General features: G+C 49.6%; 1 protein-coding gene across 1 annotated transcript; it reads right to left on the bottom strand.

The window, feature by feature from the left end:
* Window positions 1–1318: 1318 nt before the first annotated feature.
* Window positions 1319–10425, bottom strand: Trappc3 (trafficking protein particle complex subunit 3). Its single transcript, XM_050155601.1, has 5 exons — window positions 10258–10425; window positions 4146–4243; window positions 3823–3922; window positions 2836–3018; window positions 1319–2054 (listed from the first exon to the last, which is right to left on the bottom strand). Exons 1-5 carry the CDS (start codon window positions 10297–10299, stop codon window positions 1935–1937), a joined length of 543 nt encoding a protein of 180 aa, XP_050011558.1. The 5' UTR covers window positions 10300–10425; the 3' UTR covers window positions 1319–1934.
* Between the last annotated feature and the right edge of the window lie 3155 nt (window positions 10426–13580).

Genomic DNA, 13580 nt, shown 5'->3' on the forward strand with positions numbered 1-13580 from the left:
TGCGGGAAGCAGGGAAGAGGCCTCAAGGATGGGATCGTAGAAGCTAACCCTCCTCCCTCAACTTAGGGAAATAACCATGATATCACTCCCTGGGCCTGGCCCAGCTGGGAGCCAAGTCTTGTGCAAACCACCTCCTTGCCGAGGGCCTAGAACCCAGATCCTGTCCTCATGAATCCAGCCATGTTTCCAGCCCTGTGCACCTGTAACTGGCTCTCTTCAGGTCTGCTGAGGGAAGCCTTGAGTCCGGTTTCCCAATAACTCCAAGTTCAGGGCCTAGGCTGTCCCAAAGAACCGGCCTAAGACAACCTTTGCCTCTTTCCTTTAAAAGCTACCTGTGGTCTGGAGAGGCTTAGAGGTCAAGACCATTGGGTGGTCTTCCAGAGGCTTGCAGTTTGATTCCAAGAACCCAGTGTGGCTCACATGCAGACAAAACACCTATACACAAAAATCAGTTTTAAAGCACTAAAAAAAAAAAAAAACCCACAAACATATCTGGGGTCAACAAGATGACTCAGGGGATAAAAACACCTGATACCACACACACCTGACAGTCATTTGATCTCCAGAACCCAGGGGGTGAGAGAAACCAACTCTATAAAGTTGTGCTCTGATCTTCACAGCAGATCACAGCATGTCAGTGAACACATGCACGCACACGATACTTTTAACACCCATTTAGCTCTGGTGAAATATGTCTATATCCAGCTACTCAGCAGATTGAAGCAGGAGGATCACAGTTCAAGACCAGCCTGGGCAACTTAGATCTTCTTGTAAACAAGGTTTTTTGTTTGAGGTTTTTTTGTTGTTTTGGTTTTTATTTATTTCTTGAGATAGCATCCAAAATAAAGCTATCCCAAGCTACAAGTGCTAACCCCGAGTGCTACTCTAAAGCTAACCCAAGAGCTAACCCCAAGTGCTAACCCCGAGAGCTAACCCCGAGTGCTAACCCGAGAGTTAACCCCAGTGCTACCCTGGAACTAACCCAAGTGCTAACCCGAGAGCTAACCCCGAGTGCTAACCCTGAGTGCTACCCTGGAGCTAACCCCGGGTGCTAACCATTAGGCTTCAGAACAAGTCAAAAACAGGGCCTTTGTCTGTCCTCGCTTCAAAGCCTGGTGTCCCTCTACTTGACAACTTTGTGACCTCAAGCAGCCTGACTTTGGCTCCCCCATGAAACAGAACTACCAATCAGAATGTACTTAGAGCAGATCCAGCATCTGCCCGAGTGCTGTGAGCAGGACCCGGCACCAGGGCTCACATGCTCTTTTCTCCTCAAACTCCACATGCTGAGCAGAAGGAAAACATGACAGGACTGGGATTTCACTCAAGAATGTGTCTTTATTGATGAATTTGTAAGAAAAAAGGATGGACCCTCTGTAAAAAGAGGAGATGTTGCCTCCAAACAGCAGGGAGGAATGAGACCTGGGTGGCTTCCCAGAAGCCGGTGCTTCCGGCATGACTGGCTTCCGTGGCCTGGCAAGACTACAGCGTGTCACTACAGCCAACAATTCCTACTCACCCCTTCCCAGCGTTCTCCCTCCCCTACAACCCAAGGCTCCCTGCAGCCATTTGCCAATGGGGTCGTGTCCGTTCAGCGTTAGATGTGTCAGGCTCGGCTCTTCATGGGGTCAAAGTGGGTTTTGCTTTGGAAAATTCACAGGAATGTAAAATGGTTCAAACTCTCGTAGTCCAGTCAAGGGCAGGTACCTCCTGCCCCTCTGAAGGGAAGCGAGCAGAGAATCCCCCTTCTGAGGTGCATACTTGTACGGCAAGCAAACTACCAGTCCGTTCTTTATTAGCATGGAGAATGGAAATAAGGTCAGAAGAATATATAACATCGGCTTCAAAGTCACTGAGTTCCGAGGCTGAGGGAGCGCCCACCTTGCTCATCCCTGCAGGCACTGCTCCCGGGTGCCCCAAAGTCCTAGAGCTGCTTATTCTTCTCCAGCCGGGAGATTGTCTTCAATCCGCCTGATGAACCTCATCCTGATTTCTGTCACACCATCTCCCTTCAGAGTGTCCTGGACAAACTTGGCCTCCACAGCCATCTGGACCTGAGGAACATAGATGGATGTCTAACCACACAGCCTGAGGAAACTTCAGGGTGAGGCTAGATCAGAAATGCCCATGGACGTGTGTGTGTGTGTGTGTGTGTGTGTGTGTGTGTATGTGCGTGTATGAAAATGACAAAAATTCACTATATAAACTATGTAAATGTATGAAACTTCCAAACTTTTTGTTTTGTTGTCTGTTTTTTGAGACAAGGTTTCTCTGTGTAGTCCTGGTTGTCCTGGAACTCCCTCTGCAGACCAGGCTGGCCTTGAACTCATAGAGATCTGCCTGCCTGTACCTCCCAAGTGCTGGGATTAAAGGTGTGGCCACCACTGCCCAGTTCCAATTTATTTGAAATGACAGATTCCCACAGGGACAGGGTTGCCGGCCCTAATATTCTAACACAGAAGACAGTGACCTCAAACTGGATGTGATGTCACTGACCTGTAATCCCAGCACTTGACAGGAAGGGGCTGGAGGCAAATTGAAGACAGCCTGGTCCACATATTGAGCTAATTAGGATTGGTGTGAGGCTGTCTCAGGGAGGGAGGGAGGGAGGGAAGGAAAAGAAGGAAAAGAAAAAGGTCTCGGTCCACTTAGGACTGTGGCCCAGGAAACCCCTGGAATGGCTGCTCTCCACTGAGCGTGACGGGAAGGAAGGTGTCTGCCTTGGATCCTGTCTCAGCTGCACTATGTCCTCGGACAGCAAGGGGCTGGGGAAGCCAAAGCCTTTCAGACAAGCACTGACCACACAGCACCAAGCTCGGAGAGAGCTGCACTCACCATCTCCAAGGCTCCCCGCAGCACCCCACACAGCAGGTTCGAGTAAATAAGGGACGAGTGGCTATCGGGAAGTTCCACGAAGTCCACCAATGGGTTATTTTCCAGGATGAGGGAGAATTCATCGCCAGCTGGGCTCCAATTTGTGATACTTGGCGTGATGCCCAAGTACATCTTGAATGCCACCTGTCAGGGAACACACAGCTCTATGGGGAAGGGCGACAGAACTACACACCTGGGAAGGAGTCGGCAGAAAGTCACTCAGGACGCAACTGTGGCCTCTGAATCTCTATCGGGATCTGGGGAAGAGAAGTGCCCAGGTAGGGCTCCATCTCTCCCCTCAGGCATCACACAATGAGAAGCTAAGTCACTGTCCACCTGCGTGTCTCACAGGAAGGGCAGCTGCCTTTAACTGGGATCTGAATAAGGAGTTATTTTTGCTTTATTTCTATTTCCTGGAGACAGGGTCCCACAATGTAACTCAGGCTGGCCTGGAGCTGACTATGCAGCCTACACTGGCCTTGAATTTACAGTGATCATCCTACCTGTATCTTCTCAGTGCTAGGATTAGAGGCCTAGGTCATATCTGGCCCAAAATTCATACTCTTAAACCTCCTGGATACTCTGCTACACTTTCAAAATGGAGGAATTCGGACTGTAGTTTAAGTGAGACAGACAGACCTGCTGGTTCTGTCTGTCTGTAGGTAGGTCTTGCTACATAGCGATGACTGATGGAGAATTCAGTACGTAGATGACCAGATGGGGTCACAGGTACATGCCACTACTCCACTACAGCGGGGCTGTAGCGCCCAAGAGAGACCCCAACCACTCTCGCCTCTTTCATAATGTTATTTCCAAACCACCAGAAAGGCTTCTTTGGTCCAGAGAGCTGCCTAATCAGCCTCTCGGGAGATTAGGGAGCAGGGAGAGAGTTAGGTAGTGTCTCCCAAAGGCAAGCTTCAGCGGGGACAGGTGGCCCAGGTAAACGACCTTAGCAATGACATCCGCAGTTTCCCGAAAGTCATGACATCTTCCAACATTTGAGCGTGCCAAAAAATCTTCAATTAGTCGGACTCCAATGTTATAACCCCTTGGAAGGAAATCAGAGAACAGACCATTAAGAGGGTCAAAATGTCTTACATAATGTCTTACATATAAACAAATTATCTTATATCTAAACCTAAGACTGTTGTAGGTTAAAGAAAATGGGGATAATGCCCAAACGCCCTCATAAATGAGTTCAGAAGAACCTGTACCAAATGTACTCGGTGTGCTGGGGGCCTGGGCTGCCTCTTGGGGTGAGGCTCACTCACATTCTGTCCAGCTGCTTATTCACGTCCTCGTCATTTTCATAGTCCTTGCACAGCTGGGTGACAAGAGCGCCATAGGTCAGGGTGAACAGCTCAGAACTCTGAAAGAGATCCAGAAGGCCATCAGGACCCGGCAGCACGAGGAGAAGGTCAGTGAGGGTCTGGACCAGCCTGGCCACAACTCCTGGATGCCAAGCAAAGGCCACCCGGTGCCTATGTCTGGAGGATATCACGCCTGTGGAGTGGCCAGCGTGACAGGACTGCACCCACACCCACTACAAACTGGCTAGGGGTGGCACATCTTCTAACACCAAAGGCGGCCTCTGCCAACGCAGTCTGCCACAGGTGGGGCCACCTGAACCCAGAAAGGGAAGAACAGCCACTCACTGGATTCTGTAAAAGGTGTGACCAATGGCTTCCCCAAGCCTTAGAGCAATTGTTCTCAACCTGTGAATCATGGCCCCTTTGGGGTCAAATACCCTTTCACAGGGGTGGCCTAAGACCATTGGAAAAAACAGATATTGACATTATGATTCATAATAGTAACAAAATTAGTTATAAAGTAGCAATGAAAATAATTTTATGGTTGGGGGTCCCCACAACAAGGGTCACAGCATTAGGAAGGTTGAGAACCAGGCCTTGGAGGGTTCTGGCATGAGGGTAAGTTGTAACCAAGGGTTGGGTTCTCTGATGCTCATGGGAAGAGCTGGCGACTGAGGGACAGACTGGGTTGGCAGGGAAGGAAGTCCTAGAGAGCCCGTTACTCTGGAGACAGTCTCTCCTCAAAGTCACCAACATGGGGAGAAATTAATGATCCTTTTGACACACTGCTAAAATATTTCTAAAAAGTGCATAAATTTAAAAGAATACAATATGGGCTGGAGAGATGGCTCAAAGGTTAGGAGCACTGGCTGCTCTTCCAGAGGACCTGAGTTAAATTTCCAGTAACCGCATGGTGGCTCACAACCATCTGTAATGAGATCTGGTGCCCTCTCCTATCATGCAGGCAGAACACTGTAAACATAATAAATAAATTTTAACAAATAAGAATACAATATTGGAGGGAGGGGGGACTACCTCATTAATTCCTACCGCTTCTCCAGAGCACCCAGATTTTGTTCCTTAGGTAGGGCCCATATCTGGTAGCTCACAACCACCTATAACTTCATTTCCAGGGGTCCTACACCCTCTGGTCTCAGCAGGCACCTGCATGCACATGGTGCACATAGACTCAATCAGGCACGCACACATAAACAAGCGGGTGGTGGTGGTGCATGCCTTAATCCCAGCACTTGGGAGGCAGAGAAAGGCGGAACTGTTAGTTCAAGACCAGCCTGATCTACAGAACAAGTTCCAGGACAGCCAGGGCTACACAGAAAAACCTATCTTGAAAATAATAACAATATAATAAAAATTTTAATTACATTATATGTGTGTGCGTGCACATACTCAAGTGTGCAGAGGACATGTGTGCCAGGTCAGAAGACAAGCTTGGAAAGTAAGTTCTGAAGAGAGGCTTGTCAGGGGTGAGAGAAGAACCCAAAGTATCAGTCACCACGCCTATCCAGAACAGCCTGCCTTTCATTATCTCGTAAAAACTCAGTCATGCAGGACGGTAGTAATCAATCCAGAAGAGATACTGAGACCAGAATGAGGAACCATCAGCTCAAGGTTAAACAGCTAAGTACTGAAAAAGGAATCTGGGGGGACAACACCTAAAGGTATCCCAGCACACTATCCACTCTATCCCACGACTGCAATATTAATAAGCCCCCTCAATTAAAACAAGTCTTAGACGCACTAGAGGCAAAGAAAATCAATGTGGGGAGCAGGAGGCTCTCTGAATTCAGCTGAAACAGGCAGACCAGGGCATCTCCAGGAGATCATTTGCCAAATATGGCAACTGAAAGGAAGCTATTAAGGAGGAATGATTTTTTAGTAAAGTCAAGGGTTTGGCACTAGACCAGCCTGAGCATGAATGGATGGAGGCCCTCCAGCAGTTACCAGTCCGGAGAGTCGGCAAGTGCATTAAATCAGGAGAGCTTTCCTTCCACTATTAATGGGTCCTTGGATGAACTCCAAGAGCCTCCACCCACCATGATTGCCAAATCATATGCAAATCACACTAATGTGCCGCTCCCCCCCTTCACCGGTAAGAAAAGGCAGGGAGGGTCCACAACACAGGTGTGCCTGGAATCTGGGAATGGGGTCCCGACTCAGGGTCTCCACATCTTCTATTAATACGCAAGTCTGTCTCCAGCCTCAGTTATGAACCTAGCCTAGAACGACGAGTAACATGAATGTATAACTTCAAGGTCTTTATACTCCTAAAACAGAAGTGGTACAGAGCTGGAGAGATGGCTCAGTGGTTAAGAACAACAGCTGCTCTTCCAGAGGTCCTGAGTTCAACTCCTACGTGGAGGCTTGGAGGCTCACACTGTCTATAGCTCCAGTCCCAGGGGATCCAATGCCTCCTCAGGCACCAGACACACGACACAGGGTATGCAGACATACGCGCTGGCAACACACACACATAAAATAAATAAAATAAATTAGAAGTGGGGCTGTGGTATGTCAGGGAAGGCTCACTAAGGTGGCATTTGTGTGAAGACCCGACTGTACGCAAAGACAGCCAGCCGACAACATCACTTGTCTACTGTCAGCGTTGAACACATTTTCTTTTCCCTGGAGACAGGGTTTCTCTGTGTAACAGCTCTAGCTGTCCTGGAACTAGCTCTGTGACCAGGCTGGCCTCATACTCCCAGAGATTCACACCTGCCTCTGCCTCCTGAGTGCTGGATTAAAGGCGTGCACCACCACCGCCCCGGCTACATACATTTTCAATTAATCCTCAGAACAGCCCTATGATGTCAGCGTGTCTACTACTACCTTATTAAAGTAAAAAACTTTCAAAAGATGTGAAGCTGGTGCTCAGAACAATGAAGAAACTGAAGATGGGGCTCAGTGGTGGGCCCTGGCCCAGCATGTGCTTAGGCCCTGAGCTCAGTCCTCAGCACTGTGTGTGTGATGCATGTATGCATGTGTGTGCACGTGCACACATGTGTGTGCATGAGAGAGCAAAGAAGCAATAAAACAGGCCCCAGTCCCAGGCAGCACAATATCCCTGTTGTGGAGAACATTTCAGTCCATGTCACACATGCTTACCAGTGGTGGGGTCTAGGGCTTCTTCTCCGTTATCTACCACAGCACCTAACAAGGAGCTTTGTACATAGCTGGGGCTCAGGGAAAGTTTGCTGGACAGATAGACTGTTTCATTTGTTTGTTTGTTTGGAGACAGGGTTTTTACTACGTAAGAGTCTTGACTGTCCTGAACTAGCTCTGTAGACCAGGCTGGCCTCCAACTCACAGAGATCCACCTGCCTTTGCCTCCCGAGTGCTGGGATTAAAGGTGTGTGCCACCACCACCCAGCTCAGATGGACCGTTTCTGTTAGCGTGGACTAAAAACAGCAGGCATCTGACATCTGAAGGTTTATATGAAATACAGTAATTACGTGCTCAAGGCTGGGCTACCTGGAAGAGGGCAACTAGAGGGGTTCTGCTCCCCAACAGAGAAAAGAGGAGCACATCACTTCTAGGTACGGTGGCTCAATAGGCAGAAGCACCTGCTGCCATGCCTGATTACCTGAGTTAGATTCCCCCAAACCCACATGGTGAAAAGAGAAAGACTGACTACTTCAGGCTGTCCTCTGACCTCCACACAAAGACTGTGGCTCAGCCCCCATGCTGGCGAATTTTATATCAACTTGACATAATCTAGAGGCATCTGAAAGGAGGGAACCTCAACTGGGAAAATGTCTCCCTAAGATCTCACTATTGGGCATTTTCTTGATTAACGGTTGACGAGGGAGGGTCCAGCCCATGGTAGGTGATGCCATCCCTGGGCTGGTGGTCCTGGATTCTAAAAAACGAACAGGCTGAGCAAGCAAGCCATGATGAGCAAGCCAGTAAACAGCGCCCCTCCATGACCTCTGCATCAGCTCCTTCCTGCCTCTAAGTTCTTGCCCTCACTACTTCTGATGATGAACTGTTCGTGAAATAAACCCTTTTTTCCTCCCCAAGTTGCTTTTGGTCATGGTGTTTCATCATAGCAATAGTAACCCTAACTAAGACATCCCCCAGTAAATAAGTAAACCCATGCAAGAAAAGAAAGGTAATAGCTAGGTATGGGGGCACATGCCTGCAACCTTAGCACTTGGGAAATTGAGGCAGGAGAAACAGGAGTTGGAAGCAAGCCTGGGATAGGAAAACCTTGTTTCAAGTACACACACACAGGTGGTGACGCACACCTTTAATCCCAGCACTTGGGAGGCAGAGGCAGCTGAATCTCTGTGGGTTCCAGGCCAGTTTGGTCTACAGAGGGAGTTTATGGTCCGCCAGGGCTATACAGAGATATACATATCTCTGCTCCTATCTACCAAAGAAACACCATCCCTTAAATTTAACACTATCTCGTCTAATCTTAGTACCACTGTCCCCATGTCCAGCGAAGGAAACTAATGACCAACAAAGAATGTCAAGGAACACATATGTACTTCTTCCAACTTGACATTGTTTTCTAGCTCAACACTCTCTTAACTATTGTTACTTCTTCCAGGAATCAATCAATCTCTCTCTCTCTCTCTCTCTCTCTCTCTCTCTCTCTCTCTCTCTCTCTCTCTGTATATATACATCCTCAGTCCCCTGAAAGCAATTTTCAAGTTGTAATCCACAGAGTATATTAAGAGACCCACAAATCCCTGGAAGATGCAAACAAATGTATTTATATGATGTAAGTTTTTTGCATTTTGTGTTTACAGTGCTAGGATCAAACGCAGCTTCCATCACTAAATTTGTGTATTTAATATTTGTGTAGAAAAGATTCATTGCTACCATTGGTTTCTCAAAAGTGGTCTGAGAGAGGAAAGGTTAAGAATTATCCTGGAGCCAGGTGGTGGTGGCACACATCTTTAATCCCAGCACTCGGGAGGTAGAGACAGGTGGATCTTTGTGAGTTCAAGGCCAGCCTGGTCTACAGAGCAAGTTCCAGGACAGGTTCCAAAGACATAGAAACCCTGTTTCAAAAACAAAACAAACAAACAAAAAAACAGGTCTGGAAGGCTGGAGAGATGGCTCAGTGGTTAAGAGCACTGACTGCTCTTCCACAAGACCCAGATTCAATTCCCAGGATCCACATGGCAGCTCACAACTGTCTGTAACTCCAGTTCCAGGGAACCTGACAACCTCACACAGACATACCAACACCAATGAATGCTCAGTTTTCAATTCCAAAACAAAGCCATGGCATGGAATGTTCTGTAAAATAAAGAAACCAGTGATGGTGGTGCAACTTTAATCCCAGCACTCAAGAGGCAGAGGCAAGAGGATCTCTGAGTTTAAGGCCAGCCTGATCTACAGAGCTAGTTCTAGGACAGCCAGGGCTACCCAGAGAAACCCGGGGGAGGGAGGGGATGGGTACAATAAAGAAAAGGAACATATGCTAAGAAAGGCTCTTAGCTTGGCGAAAACTGCTATCTACCTTACTCTCTAGACCCAGCCCAGCCTTTGGGGATTATATTTTGTCCCACTACTCCCAGCATGGGAAAGGAAGCACAGTAATCCCCCCTTCTCCTCTCAGCCATTAGAGGGGCCACCCCTTAATGTGTCAGACGGAAAGTTCCCTTCTGACAAGGCCACTACCTAAGCTAGTCCAGGGCACAGTGAGAAACTGTGTACTCGGTAGTCTGAAATATTTACTCTGGAGGTGGAGAGGCATGGATTCAAATCCTAACCCTTCCTCGGTGTAAAATTGGGCATTACACAACCTTCCCGAGCTGTGATAGGCCATAACATTATCCACCTGGTAGGGTTAAATCACTCAGGAAGAGATCAGTCTGTTACTGATTGCTGTCGTTGTTGTTGGTCTAGCACCGAGTTGCATTCGACCTCGAGCAGGGGAGGAAACTCAGGGGTCCTCCAACCTGCCCCGGCTAGGGATCATCCCATCCCACAGTTCACACCAGGACCCTCTGACAATCACTCGGAGCGCCAGCACCAGGCCCTTTCCCAGGAAGCTTCAATTCCGCCCGGCCCACCGGGTCACGCGCTCAGAGTTACCATTTTCTTGCTCTCGGTGCCACGGTTCGCCTGCCTCGACATGGTGTCCACTGCGCAACGCCGCCTCGCCTCCCGTCGTCACAGCCCAGATCCCAGACCCCAGCAGACACTGATTCAACCCAGCCGCGGCCCCTAAGCCTCTGGGACTGACCGGCCCCGCCTCACCGCGCCTGCGCAGTCTGGCGCGGAGCACTATGGGACTTGTGGTTCGGCCGACCAAAGTCCGACAACGGCACCCGACTGTCCTACCGGAAGTCCCGCCCATTGTTCAGAGAGCGCTGCAGCTCCCCGAGAGCCTCGGGCTCCGGCCTGGCTGTGCCATTCTGGCCGCTAGGTGGCATCCGCACCTTATGATAGTCCTAATTGTCCACAGCGTGTCCTTACTTCCCTCCCCCACGACTGGCTCTGAGAGGCTGCGAATTCCTCTCTCCCGGATTGGTCTTGGAAAGTCCCTGTTTTGAACTGGCTTCGTCTGTCACTGCAGTTCAGCTCCAGAAGCTCCCAGGACGTCCTGGAAAACTAGCAATGGCTCACACAGAGATCTAAGTTCATTATAATAAGTTTGAATGACCGCATCCTCTGTGTCAGCTAGTTAATGACTTTCTCTTTAAACTGCCATCTGTTCCCAAGCCCCAAACGCAGCGCGCTCCTGCATCCTACCACCTGTGGCCTAATGAGCCGGTCTTTGAAATAAAGCCCACTTGTCACTTTCTCACGCTCCCTTCCCTAAAACAGCTACACTGCCTAGTTCCCAGAAACCAAAGAGGCCAGTCAGTGCCGAGTTCTAATCCCAGGCTTGCCATCTGAGGCCAGGTGCCTGCAAAGATACGAGCACAGATCCTGGGCACAGAAAAGGCAGAGTAAATGGGATTCCCTTCTAGCTACGCTATCAAAACACAGCCTAACACATCAAAACACAGCCCAACAAACGTTGAGGAATGTGCTAGCTGACCAAATCCTCCTCTCCCATCACCCCGGCCAAGTCCTATAATCACTGCCCACAGCCCTTTGGGTTTGGCTCCAGCCATCTCTTCTTAGTGGTCAACCCTGAAGGTACTGTGTTGGGGATTAGGGCCTTCTCATTTCAGCCTGCTTGCCTGACCCACCTGTATACTACGGTGTGCCCCACCACCCGGCCTTCACCATGACAACTGACTGGTCTATCCAGATACTGAGCGAGCCAAGCTCGGAGAAGACTGGAGGGGCACAGGGTTCTTCCAGTGTCTCCCTGAGGGTAGAGGGCCAATCATTATTATACCCTTCTCCCTGTGGCACAGACACTCTGGGGCCCTCCCTAGAGGCAGAGATCTCTGACTCTCCATCCTGTGCCATGACCTCAGGAGAGAGTTAAAAAGTGAGGGTCTGGGGACGTGAGGGTCTGGGAAGAGGGCAGAGGCAGGGGTCTGTAGCCTTGGGAGGCCAGCGCAGCTAGAGAGAGCCTCTTCCATTCCCAGGAGAGGGGACAGCTGAGGTGAAGACCGCATTTGGCCGGCCCGTCTGTCGGTCTGGGCTCCTCCCAGCAGGCTGCCTTGGCTGCCCACAGAAACCTGAGTCACAGTCACGGCCAGCCGCCTGACCCCACCCAGTCAGGCAGGGCGGTTCTGGACTGACTGGAGGTGGAGCCTCTCCCTGCCTATCTCACAGCCTTCTGGTTATTCATCTCTTTGCCTGTGATTCCAGCACTCGGCCCTGCTTTCGCTTTGGGACTCTTGGGACTCATCTCCTCAGTCATCAGTTTTGAATTAAGGGTGGGGGTGGGGCTTGTGTATTGATCTATTAGGTCTCATCCCTGCTCAGGCTGAAATCTAAAAACTCCTTGGGGAGGGGGGATGGCTCAGGAGTGGATGCATGCTTTGTATGGGCAAGGCCCTGGGTTTCATCTCCTGCACAAACCAAACCAAACAAAACTCCCTACACAGCAGGCCCCAAGTTCTCAGTACTGTTTCTATTATTCTTGAACTTCATCCCCTCCCCATCGCCTCTAGGGAGTAAGACATTTGGGAAACCAGACAGCCCTTCCCTATCCTCATCTCCTGGTCCATAGAAAAGGAGGCAGCAGGAATATAAGGAACTCAAGGCCATCCTCAGCTACACAGTGTGTTCAAGGCCAACCTGGGCTACAAGAGGCCCTGTCTTGAGAAAAAAAAAGAGAGAGAGAGAGAGAGAGCCAGGGCCAGGCAGTGGTGGCATACTCAGGAGACAGAGACAGGTAGATCTCTTTGAGTTCTAAGCCAGCCTGGTCTTCAGAGCGAGTTCCAGAACAGGCTCCAAAGCTTCAGAGAAACCCTGCCTCAAAAAAAAAAAAAAAAAAGAAAAAAAAGAAAGAAAGAAAGAAAGAAAGAAAGAAAAAGAAAAAAGAAAAGAGAAAGAAAGAAAGAAAGAAAGAAAGAAAGAAAGAAAGAAAGAAAGAAAGAAAGTAAGTAAGTAAGTGGAAGGACAGGACAAGGCTTCAGGCCAGGGCCGATTTCTTATCCCTACTAGGAGCTTTGAAGAAAGACTTCCTCCAAGGCACCCAAAAGCTTGACCTCTGTAGTACTGAAGTTTAGTTCCTCCTGTCTCCAAACCTCTGCTCTTTCTCCTCCTCCAGAACTGAAGGGAGAGAGGCAGCTGGTCACCACTACCCTGAAGGACATTTCCCAGGCCCAGGCCCTGGAGGCTCCCTTGGAGAGGCAGTCTAAACTAACTTCTACAGCCCCTCCTCTTCTTTGTGGTGTGAAGTGGGGGGTGGAGTGGGAGTGAGAATCTGGTGGCTGTACTTTCCGCTGGCCCCCAAAAAGCTCCTCCCACTTCCTATTTTGTGGGGGTGGAGGTAAAGTCCCAGGCCTCTGTCCTGAGATTTGTGTCTCTGAGTCAAATCTCCCAGCCATTTTCTTCAGTGCTCAGTGGGTTCATCCTGGGCTCTGCCCTGGCAAACTTAGGAGATCGGGATGCTTTTGCTCCAGCTTCCCGCAACGATGGACGCTCTGCAAGGGGACATCGTCCCGATCTCCAATCAGACTCACCCCAGCCCGGCCTTGTGGAGATAATAAAGACTCACTCACTCTTGCCTGTTTCCGTGGAGAGGGAGGAGACTGTCCTGGGCAGCAGGGAGGACTAAGTCCCCTGCCCCTCGCTGAATGGGCAGGGTATCCTCTTGGGGCTTCAGCCCTAGATGTTACACATACCCACCCTTGCTGCTTCTCCCAGAAGGCATGTGAAACCCCCCAGACACCTAACCCCAAACATCAAGATATCAGTCTTTATTTGTGAGACAAGGTTCCTCTATTTAACAATTCTGATTGTCCTGGAATTAGCTTTGGAGACCAGGCTGGCCTTAAACTCAG

The sequence above is a fragment of the Alexandromys fortis genome, unplaced genomic scaffold (genome assembly GCF_014885135.2).
Source record: "Alexandromys fortis isolate MF-2015 unplaced genomic scaffold, M_Fortis_MF-2015_v1.1 scaffold_26, whole genome shotgun sequence".
In the NCBI taxonomy this organism is placed as follows: Eukaryota; Metazoa; Chordata; class Mammalia; order Rodentia; family Cricetidae; genus Alexandromys; species Alexandromys fortis.

Bases quoted from the DNA above. Each gene is read 5' to 3' on its own strand.
- Trappc3 (XM_050155601.1), bottom strand. From the start codon at position 10,299: ATGTCGAGGCAGGCGAACCGTGGCACCGAGAGCAAGAAAATG. The intron at 3,923-4,145 runs GTGAGTGAGCCT...TTTCCTTCCAAG, and splicing joins AATAAGCAGCTGGACAGAAT to GGGTTATAACATTGGAGTCC. The intron at 3,019-3,822 runs GTCGTTTACCTG...GTTCCCTGACAG, and splicing joins CTGCGGATGTCATTGCTAAG to GTGGCATTCAAGATGTACTT.